Raw genomic sequence first — 12,086 nt, forward strand, 5'->3', positions numbered from 1 at the left:
AATCCACCACCGGAACCGTTGCGGCCCAGGTTGACCAACCCCACAAGTGGGATGCAGGGCAACGCAAAATGTATCTATGATATGGAGGTTTGCGGCTCCCGCCACCTTCGTCGGAGGAGCGAATGGCGGCGAGAGGGAGCGCTTCGAAAGCCGATGAGTCTGGATGCGTTGAGACACGCATGGCGCGTCCAGGCCACTAGGCAGGTCGGACCGCTCCGCAGCAGATGTCGCGAAAAGGCTGCTGGGATAGTCCAATACGCGATTTCTGACTGGACCATCAGAGAGGAGAAGTCAGCCAACCAGGCTGACCACAGACCCCTTGCCGAGGCTCTCCCAAGATGGTCGGCAGCGCTAAGCTTCCGGTGGTTCTCGACTCCTCCTCTCCACTCCCACTCGGAGTGGCATGCAACCGGGATGCTAGCGTGGGCGCCCTGCACGGCTCACGGATGGAGACAAGAATGGGTACGGGCTGGGACCTCCCGCGCCGAGGTACGTACGTGGCACGAAGGGACCACCACTCCCGCTCGTCGTACCACGGCGCTTCCATGGGAAGGCTCGACGCAACGTTTTTTTTATCGCAGGAGGGCTGCCTGAGAGTCGCTAAATTATTAATTCGAAAGCATTAGATGACTGTGTCGGGTCATCAACACTTGTCCGCACGACTAAATGTGCAAAAGTTTGTGTTACAGTGGGTGATGAGATCTTGCTGTGGGAAAAATTGGGTTCATGAGTAATTACACGCGAAAATTATTCGGACTTCAAAATAGCCATGGTCGTCCATATAGTACAAGGCCATTAGAACAGCCACGGACGTCGATATGGTATGTGGACGTTTCGATTTGGCATTGCTTCAATGCGGGTCGTCTCCAGGAATGAGATACCAGGGATAGAAAAAGTTCAGATTTTCGGACATTCGGAAGAATTTTGTATAGAGACAAGGAGGAATCGTTTAAAGGAAGAAACAGCGCGACGAAACACGGACACACGAAGAAACGACACACACACGTGTGTGTGCCGTTTCTTCGTGTGTCCGTGTTTCGTCGCGCTGTTTCTTCCTTTAAATGCATTACCAACTAGCCCGGAACCTTGCTCTTCTGAGGAAACGTATCAGTTGCAATAGTGTAATCTTGGGGGCAGCTCCCCTGGCGCTCGCACCGCGAGAGAACTGGAATAGACTCTGCGGGCTGAGGCTGTGGGCGCCTTCATCCCGGGCTTTGAGGGGATCTTGGGGGGTGGGGAGGAGTCCTGGACTCCTGCAGGCGTCCTGGCTGGCGACCTCAAGGCAACAGGACGACGATTTTGGTTTGATTTGATTTACTTTCATGTATCATAGATACTACAGGAGATGGGAGAAAAAGCTGCTATCTTGCGGCTTAACTCGGCTCCCATCTCTTATACAAGAGGAGAACATCAGCTACAGATGCATATGATGTCAACTAAAAACAAATGATAAATACATGATTGAACTCTAATCAACAGAACAAAAATTTACAATGAATAAAAAAAATCCCCGCCGCGGTGGCTCATTGGTTACGGCGCTCGGCTGCTGACCCGAAAGACGCGGGTTCAATACCGGCGTGCGGCCGCCGAATTTCAATGAAGGCGAAATTCTAGAGGCCCATGTACTGTGCGATGTCAGTGTACGTTAAAGAACGCCAGGTGGTCGAAATTTCCGGAGCCCTTCACTACGGCGTCTCTCATACCCTTTGTCGCTTTGGGACGTTCAACCCCATTAAACCAAACCAAACCAAACCAAACCAAACCAAACCAAACCAATGAATCAAAAACACAGATAATAGCAAATGTATGGAATCAGTTGCGAGAAAAAAAAAAAGAGGAATGATGTAAGAGCACATTAGACACATTAGAGCATGGTGATTATTTTATAGATGTGGATAAAAACAAAAACAACCGGTTGACAAGTCCTCTATGTTTATTCCCTCATTCCTACTTACAGTAAAACTGTGTCTTAACTAGATGATGTCCTTTCCTCTAAGACCAGGGGTTCTCAAACTGGGTTCCGCGGAACACAGGGGTTCCGCGGGCTGTCTTTTTGTGTTCCGCGAGAACCCTCGCCGGCCCTGACCCAGCAGCTGATATGAGACTGGCTCTGAGTGCTGCTGAGCCACGCTTTGACTTTCTCTTAAAAGGGAAGCAGTATCACCCATCACATTAGTATTTGTATTAATCTGTGCAATAAACATTTAACTTTTGCAACTCTCTCTTTGCAAAAATACACTCGACAACATTGCTGGTAAGTGAAAGCAGGGGGGGGGGGGGGGGTGTTCCCTGGAACTTATTGAAGGCTTTTGGGGTTCCTCCAAGCAAAAAAGTTTGAGAACCCCTGCTCTAAGACCATTCTGGTGGTTTAATATCCTACTAAGCATACTCGCCACTTGCTCAGTTATTGCTTGCAATCTCTCAACCACATCGCCCTTCTTGCCCTTTCTCTCTATTAATAGACCTAAAAATTGGGTGTACGCTTATTCACCCTCACCTTCATTTTCATCCCAACACTGCGCGACTTTCGCGATGAATCTGCCAGGTGGCACCACAGCGAGTGAAAGAAGTTGCGCGTGCACACCAGAAACCCTGGCCAATCCCCCGCCGTGGGTATGTGCCATTCAGCCTGAGGACATCATCATCATCATCAAACGCTCCTCGCAGGAATTGATGCAACGCCATCTTGTTCTGGTCTCAGCAGGAACGAAAGACAAGTGCGAAAATGGTGAGACATATTCTTGTTTAATTGTGTCTTCGTGGCTCGCGTGATATCCAGTCCTACTTTGTGGCACTGTATCAGTGTGGCATAAACTCGGCAATAAGTAGATCCTATTTCAAATTACCTGACATGTTCGATCGAAGCTCCGTTGAAGCCGCATACGTACACGGGCTATACATACTTCCCCAGGACAGGGCGATTGCACATCACGCAACGGTAACGCGACGTCTTCGCTAGGCAGTGGTTGGACGTGAACTTCGGCGGCGGTGAAGAGGCTATTTGCTTCGCCGTCCCGAGCGGCCTCTTTTCGCACCCTCCTAGGCAGGTTTTCTAGCAAGCTCAAAGCTTGTCGATACGGGTTGCCTGCGGCGGCGTCCCATGTTTTACCTGCTTGTTTGTATGGTAGATGTGATCACAGTTGTAGCCCCATTGATAGAATTCAAGCACCTTGCTGTATTGACCTAAGCGTAGTATCATGCCTGGAGGCATTGCTGACGTTACGCAGGGCACAGATCTTTACAGCGCTGGCTTTTTTTTTTGTCTAACATATACAGTTTTGCGTGCCGCCGTGGTGCCTCAGTGGTTATGGCGCTCGGCTGCTGACCCGAAAGACACGGGTTCTATCCCAGCCGCGGCGGCCGCATTTCGGTGGAGGCGAAATGCAAGACGCCTCTGTACTGTGCAATGTCAGTGCGCGTTAAAGAACCCCCCAGGTGGTAGAAGTTTCCGGAGCTCTTCACTACGGCGTCCCTCATAGCCTGAGTTGCTTTGGGACGTTAAACTTCATAAACCAAACGGTATACGGTTTTTATTTGTCGGGGCCGTCTTCGCCTCGACCGCATGCCCCTTTCTTTCGCAAAAACTAAATAATTTAGGGGTTCAACATCATGAAGCTACACAAGGCTGTGAGCGACCTTGCAGTGGAGGGCTCCGGATTAGTTTAGACCACCTGGGGTTCCTCGCTATGTTGTGCCTTGAGGAAGATCACGTGGGTTTCATCAGCCGTTTCGCAAATAGTATATAATCTAAGACCTCTGGCATACAGTAGCGTCTGACGTCACTAGATCGCCCCACGCTGATTTGTACGTACGCAGTGACGTCACAGAAGAGTTAATGAATGTCAAAGTTGTGCAGTCAAGGACACTGTGCGCGGGGAAAGATAAGCATCTGAAACAAGCCGTGTGCATAAATGCTCCCACCTAAAGCCCGCCTCTATTGCACACTCCAGATGCTTATTTCAGAAATCAGTTACTCCCTAGTTGATTTATTTCTGTTGGCCCGAATATGCGTGGACTCGTTTCCTTTATTGCACAAGTGATAAACTCGGCTACGACGAGCTGAAGGCAATGCTGCTTATCTTGCGATCTTTGTAAATTATCAAGATTTTTTGGCTGTTATGATCGCAGACCGCGTGAGCGGTTCTAGGAAGTCAAAAAGTGCGAAAGTCGGTTTTAAAGACTGCATTCCGTCTTGTCGTGATCCTACAGACGTTCCGTTAAAGTGGCCTACCGCACAATGATACGCTTTAGATAATCAGTTTTTCTCCACCTTTCCATCACTGACACAGCAGTAATATTATCTCTTTAGACGTTACTTTTGCTTGAAACTTCTATATTTGACTCGGCATGAGGTGCAGACTGTGAAATTAGGTTATTACTTACCTCCAACACAACTGCATTACCCCCAAAATAAAAACGTGGGCAATCGTTCGGTGTCTTTATGGGTAGCGGTGATGCGGTGATACGGAAAGATTACCTTCTTAGGGCGCTCTTTATTATTTTTGAGCGTATTGCGACAAGCAGCTATTGGGCAACTTTAATTTATTTTCGACCTCTCGGCTCGTTAATGCAAGGCTAACCACAGAAAGCCTCAGTTTTCTGGATACCTCCCGTAATCCTTGCTAAGATAAGACAGGGTGTGTCAGAGCACACGCTCCATGATAGCTTTCTCCTGGCTAAGCGGCGTCTGCTATCTCTTTCGTCGAGTGTACATTGCACGCATTACACAGGCACGCAAGGGTCTCGAAGTAGGCGCTGCTAAGGTTTTGCTCTCTGTGCTCGCATGGCTTAAGAAACTGCGGACATAAGCTCGAATCTGGGAGTCGACTGTCTCTAGCGTGGGTCATGTGCCTCATATGTTCATATGTTTCCTGTAAGCTGGGGGTTTCAAGCGAGCTTGACACTGTCATCACAAGGAGTCCCTGAACATCCACACCCGAGCAGCATCATAGCGGCATGGACTGGCGAAACTAGCCTCGCTGTTATCGGGGCAAGGCCTCGGATATCCGGACGGCTACACGTACCCAACAATTCTGGGCGAAACCATTTTTCAGCGGAATAGAGTTTATGAGCGTAATTTTTTCAAATATTGTAGGATATCGCTTTAACAGAGTATATCTGCAGGTCTCCCGTGAGCAGGCTTGATTTTTTTTTTTTTGCGACTAACGTTCTTGCTATCGTCAAAAATGTTCGCCATTGCTTTGAATGGCAGTCTTACCTGCGCGATGCAAGCGATGGAAAAACTTTACAAGAAAGTTGTTGCTACGCATTGGACGGATTTTTATTTACTTTTGTATACCGATAACAATAGCGCACAATATTCCAGTATTCAAAATTTTTGCCCAAGAATGCTAAACGTGGAGCTATTGTTCACCCCAATCATGCAGCAAGTCTATTCATCTTTTGTTTACGCAGAAAAAAATCCGAGCGTCTGCCGCCAAGCGCTTTCTGCTGGGTCGCTTAGATGTGGACGAGGTGCCGTTCGCCCACATGCAATCCACCAGCACATCTTGGAGCGAAACCTTGCTGGTCGACGCGCCCTCGACCACAGGCCTCTCCCATGATGCGCGCGGAGACTGCATGGAAACGAAGGCTACAGAGCGGCACGAGGAGATTCCGAACAGAAATTCAAACCCGTGCCCTTCCACTTCGAACATGGAGGATGGCACACAGGCTTTCTCGACCACTTGCCGCCTCTCTCAGTTGCCGAGGCTCCAAAAGTGGTGAGTGGACCGATAGGGTGCTTTACAGCAACGTACACATGACGCTTAAACCTGTGGCTCGTCGCTATCTAGCCTACTTGAAGTTTTTGAAGCGGTAACTTCACTACTATACTCCGTTTCATACATAGCAGGCAACGCTGCCAAAGCTAGCGTGCCTGTTCGCGCAGGCTAAGTCTGCACGCAGAAAAGTAGTTCGCCATACAACCAAAGCGAACTCGAGCATATTTCGTAGCGACAAATCTTAAGTGCCGTGACTGGCACCTCCTGGACTTCTTTTTACCACCTGCAACAATTTCGTCCTGCGATTCGTCGAGATTTCGAGAAGCAAAAAGTACACGTGGCGGTATGACACGCGGTTGGTAGGACGAATCGCTTCTACTAAATCCGCGCCCAAAAAGTAGCTCACACTCCGTGAAAATTATGGCCAGAGAGCCCGACACTGAGTGCCTCACAGCTTCGACCATCATTTTCAATGCTACTAAATCGTTTTATACCGCTCTTTGTATTCGTCCAAACAATGACCGGAGTTTCGAGAAGAAAGAATGATACGTGGCGGAGTAATATAGTTTTGCGGACGCACTGCTTCAGCAACCTCTGCAGCGTTGCGTGCTATGTATGAAACGGAGCATACAGGTCTCGGGATGAGATCGCCGTGCGTTGCCGATGACCTCCAAGGCTCAGCCAAGGTCAGACCTTCAGCTTAGTAGTTTGGAGGACCGGTGGATGGTCAGCGGTCAGACCAATGATGAAGCAATTGGACAGGTCAAGGGTCAAGGTAAAGGTCAGTTCAAGGTCAAGTCAAGATCAACTCGGGGCGTTAAGGTCACATCAAGGTCGACCAAAATTTTGTCACGTGATCGACTTTGGACTAAACCATCGTGGTTTAGCCCAAAGTCTAAACCATCGTGAAGCTACCGCTTCTCACTCGGTTTAACCAGTGCTAAAGCACCGTTAATTTTTTACTGTGCGAAGCATACAGACTTTGTCAAGAATTTGGAGCCCAAGGGAGATTCGCATCTAAGAAGAACACTGAAAGCCATGTAGCATCAAGTCTTAACGTTCTGAGGGTGAAGACCCTCTCAAGTTCGAGAGATTTGAATGCTGCTAATGCATAACCAGCCACACGGCGTAGCCAAAAAGCAAACCTACGTATCTCCAAGTTGTACAGCTGACATGTACCGCTTTCTATCACGGTCTGTCTGTGGTATGCAATAAAGAAAGGGCAAAAAGCTAGAATAGAAAATGAATTTTCGCACAGTTTCTTTCCGTGCCTCTCGTAAAAACGCCTTCACTTTCTTTCAAGAAAATGCCAGGCCACGACGTCCTGTAAACGCGTCTCCCTATGGAAGCTATGTATGAGTCTTAAAATAGGAGGTCTTTGCACTCCCTGCACTTTTACCAGGCCTGAGACCTACTCAGCATCATATACACATTGTACAGGTGCCCACAAAAGTTTACGGAACGCCGAAATCACGAAAAACCAATTTAATGGCTGACTGGAAGCGCAACCAGGTACTGAGGGGTGCATTGTGCCGGTCGCGCTGAGAACTGCAAAGCATACGCCTCACTTCATGGCTGCATGCTTAGGCTGCCCAGTAATTAGGCTTTGTTGCAGTTTTCGTGTTCCGAAAACTTTTGTGGGCACCTGTGCATACTTTGAAAGATACCTTGTGTAATCACCTGTTCATGGTACATGTTACTCAGCTCGAGCGACTCATCGAAGAATTTTTCTTTTGTTTCTGAGTTCATTTCTGGCAAGCGCAGCTGCATGGACTGTGAGCAAGTTAAGGTAAATACGATCATAGCAGATCTCGATTACTTCAATAAGCCAAGCTTATCATCTACTTCGTTTGTTCTAGCTTAACCTAGCCTTTAGGTGTCTAAAAGGAAATACTCCGTAGCATGATCTCAAGCACAGCCAGACGGCTATAAAGGAGAGCTATGCAGCTTAGGTAGAAACTTTGTATTTGCGAACCTACTCCACCTTGGCGGATTCTCCTCAACTTTGGACGAAGTGCACAGTCTAAAGCTATTAACTGATAAAACTGAAACATCAAGAAATGAGTGTCAGTATATTTTAAAAGCTACTGCGCGCATATAAGAAAGAGTAACCAATTAGGCAATCACTGCAGCAGTAGAACCAGGTGCTTAAAGACATTAACCCGGTGCGTTCCATTCTTCGAGCATCGAACAGGATCCGCTCTGTCGATGGAAAGTCACACAGAATGCCCATGGGTGTCAGACGTCGTTAGCAACCTGGTGTTCCGGAAAAACAGCAGCAACTTCTAACCCTGTCGTACTTGAATACCAGGGGTGACACATGACAGGGATACAGATGTATCGTGCCCGGCCCTGTCCGTAACAATCCCGACTACACTCTGGCAAATACTGAGAGGTCCCATTTGTGGGCTTTAATGGGAGCGCCTACTCCGGCATCTACATGTCCCCTATGGCTCACAACCCTCCTGGCAAATACATTTCGTCGCCTGGAGATGGATGTGAACATTTCGATATAGGCATACCAAAATGACTTCGATGCTGTTCACTGCAGGAAAATTTGCCCTTACAGTGGTTTATGCTATATATGAGAGAGAAGGGAAGGAGTACTAGTTTATTCAAGGCCGTTAGCTAGGACGCTCAGCTAACAGCCGTTTGTCATCCACCGAACTAAGCACTCTAGAATCAACCTTGCCTTCTTCCCCTTTTGCCATAAAAGAAGCCTCTCTCCTCAATAAACAGAAAAAACATGAACATCAGCACCTGTGCCGCCTCCAGCGAAGTAATCCAAAATATACAAAACAGACTGCTAGAACACTACCGACACGACATTCTAATAGCTTGCTATAACTGTGATAACACTGCAAACCACCCTCCGTCGGATAACCGCTCACGGAAGGATTTACAGGAATGAGTAAGCTCATCAAAAGGTCCGGAAAATCAACTTTCGGACTCCCTTGATTCCTTGGCGAAATCCTACGTCAGCGGAATGCCCCGCAACACAGAAAGCGCCAATAGCCGCGGATTACGGAAACCGCGAGGAAAGTCGCGCTGCTATCTTCACTCAACTTACATCAGAAAAAAGCCCACCTACTTAGCAAACTTCAGAGTGACACTCTGTTAACCGTACTAATGCTCTGCAGGTTACGATGACGTGATACTGCTCACTGTCCGACCTGCCGGGGGTTCAGGGCAGGAACACAACACAGACTACACTTACGTAACGTAAACGTTCTACCTATCTCGGCCCTTTATTTTTAAAACATTGGTATCCTATTCTTTAAGATTCTTCATCATCATCTCCCGCTAAGCATATTTTCTCCCGGCACGATCATGAGCAACATCGTCACACGTTTTGTGCTGCGTAATAACTTTTTACTGCCTAAGGTCAGAACTAACTACGGGAAACAATGCCTTCATTTTTCATCCGTATCATTTTGGAACTCTTTGAACATAGACATCAAACAAACTAATACGCTTTCTTTATTCATGGTCAAACTAAAGCTTTTCCTTCTTAATTTGTATTTTTTTGTTATTGATCATATATATCGCGGCATCTGTGAGTGTTTTACTCTACATTATCATGCATTGCATTGTTTGTATTTAAATATTTCAGTAACTCATATTACACTATGTACCTATATTTATTCTATGCGTCGCTAATTAATGTGTTGTGTATTTTGTTGCATATTGAAATTTATTTTCATGGGAGGTCCCGCCCGCGGTCTTGTACCATGGGACCTCTCGCTGTATACAATTGCAACTTTGATTGTATTCAATAAACTTTCAACTTCAACGCTGCCATGACCTCCATTCAATTTGCTCAGCGGGAAAGAAGTTTCGATATCCGGCACTGCGCCACAAATCTATAATAATAGCAGTTTGTCTTGCTTGCGCCCCCTTTTCTTACGTCTTTAATGTCGGGTGGTGAGACATGGGGGCATGCAGATGCTTTGGGATAAAAAAAAATTGGCTCAGTAATTGTCGCGAAGCCCCAAGCACCTTAACGGCGCCTTGAGAGAAGTGTTGAACAGAAGAGAATAAACGAGTCAGAGAAAAAGCGAGGCCGGATTAGGTGGAGTGCTCCGAATCAATTTCGACAATGGAGTGCTTTATCCAAGCTATGTCGCAAAAGACGCGGCCGTTGTCGAATTTCGTATCCATTGAAATTCGGCCGCTTTTTGATAAGAGGATCCGAGACTGAGCAACCGACCGCCATGACCAACTGAGGCACCATGGCGAATCCTGCATCGACTACTACACCAATGCCAGGTTTTGTGCAATTTCGAACTCGCCACAGGAGTCTTCGGTTAGCGCGTTTCTCCTGAGACTTTACACAATTTTAAAAAATAGACTTTTTGAGTTAGAATAGCGCTTCAGAGCACAGCTAATACATGCTAACTAGCAGGCTGGCTAACTTATATTCGGAAACGTGTAGCCCAAGGTAAGTAATGACTATTTCAGTTTTTAGAATTTCAAAAATGCGGTTACCCTTGGCGCTGTGGCCCAACAAATTTTGAATATTTCGACGTGTTACCTTCACTGGACAGGTTGCTTTGCCTGCAAGCTTCTCGTAAGCGCATGCATTTTCGCATGATGTAGCCAAGATTTTTGGGCCACAGCGCCGAGGGTAACCGCGTTTTAGAAATTCTGAAAACTGATATGGATACTACTTACTGTGGGCTACACGGCTGTTAATAATTAAGGATCCAAACTGTAATAATTATAACGTTAGCTATTCGATGTTAGTTAATGGAGGCGAAATTCTGGAGGCCCGTGTACTGTGCGATGTGTGTGCACGTTAAAGAACCCCAGGTGGTCGAAATTTCCGGAGCCCCTTCACTAAGCCGTCACTCATAGCCTTAGTTGCTTCGGGACGTTAAAACCCCATAAACTAAACTAATTCAATGTTTGTTAACCAGCCTGCTGGTTAGCACGTCATAGCTGTATTCTTATGTAGTTTATTGACAATGCTATGCCGAAAAATTGCGCTTCTAACTTAAAAAGCCTATTTTTAAAAATTGTGGAAAGTCTTATGTGGAACACCCTGTATACAACACCTAAGTCGGAGAGTAATCGCTGGTGTCCGCTACTTCGCAGGTCTCCAACGTCTGTAGTCAAGCTGTCCATGATCGTCGTGGCGCTCGTGGTAGCCGTGGTCCTCACACTTGTCTTCACTGTCCGGGACCAGAAGGGAGGATTGGAAGTTGGCCACGACCAGAGGAACTCGGGTGTCAAGGTGGACAGCGTTGCTAAGGACGCAAACGCTACCACCGCGAACACTCACCACGGTGTATTCATGAAGAGCCTAGAGCATCATCACGACATGAGCGGCGGCGACCAACAGCACCAAGGCGAAGGGTCATACCATTTGAACTTCCATAAGGGTGATGAGCTTAGCCAATCGGCCCAAGAGAGTTCCCAAGCTGCTTTTTCTAGTTCTTCGACTTCTGGCGGATTTGTCTGGTTGAACGACGATGGTTTCGGACCGAGGACTTCCGGCTCTTCTGTTCTGGAACCAGCGCCGAGCGGAAATGCAGGAGACAGTCGGCGCGCCCCCGCTTCTCCGTCTTCTCCAGACAGGGAAGCTGTAGACGAGTACGACCGGAGGGAAAGGCGCCTTGGACGGGTGGACAGGAAGACGTATCTGAAGAACGCAGATCTGCGTCTGCTGCTTAAGAATTGAGGCTTTGCAGCGGTAGTTTGCACGTCCTGCTGGTGCGTCGAGAACTGTGTGTTGTCGGAAACAGCACAAAATTGTAAATTTTGCGCGTCTTGTCCGTCGGGCGATGAGTCAATTCAATTCTTTATTATTATCATTTATTCAGAACAATGCATAAAATTACTGTCTGGATCCTTAGCCAAAGTCTAGTTATGGATCCATGCAATAAAAGCAAAGAGATTATTGAGGACAGTGCTTTTTACTGCATGTTAAAATAGTACACATATGAATGGTGGAAAAATGCAAAGCGTACAAGCAAATTGGTTCAAATTAGAGCAATACAGATGGGCTAATGACAAAAAAATAGAAGAGTGTGCAAGGGCTGATGACAAAAAACAGATATGAGAGCAAGAGCAGCATTCTTTGTACAAAATAAGCGCAATGTCTTTAGAAGTGATTATTCGATGGTAATTATGAATAACAAACCCAATGTCGACAATACAAAGAAATATAAGAGACAAGCACTAGGTGATTTACATTGTAAATCAGGTAATTATTTGTGACAGAAAAAAGGTCTTCAATGAAGTAGAAGGATTAGGCGTTGCTAAGAATGCACATGGCATTTTATTCTAAATTTTTACCCCTTGATACTCGAAGCGGCGCTGGCCATAGTCGTTGCGAGATGTAGGGACCAGAAATGTTCC

The 12,086-nt window shown here is 46.9% G+C and overlaps 1 protein-coding gene across 1 annotated transcript; it reads left to right on the forward strand.

Annotated features, from left to right (window-relative positions):
• Nucleotides 1–338: 338 nt before the first annotated feature.
• LOC149335615 (uncharacterized) lies at nt 339–11,406 on the forward strand. The gene is made up of 4 exons (XM_089553982.1): nt 339–489; nt 4,129–4,133; nt 5,416–5,723; nt 10,821–11,406. Exons 1-4 carry the CDS (start codon nt 339–341, stop codon nt 11,404–11,406), a joined length of 1,050 nt encoding a protein of 349 aa, XP_089410108.1.
• The last annotated feature ends 680 nt before the right edge of the window (nt 11,407–12,086 follow it).

The sequence above is a fragment of the Amblyomma mixtum genome, chromosome 7 (assembly GCF_055824585.1).
Source record: "Amblyomma mixtum isolate Tamu chromosome 7, ASM5582458v1, whole genome shotgun sequence".
Classification (NCBI taxonomy): Eukaryota; Metazoa; Arthropoda; class Arachnida; order Ixodida; family Ixodidae; genus Amblyomma; species Amblyomma mixtum.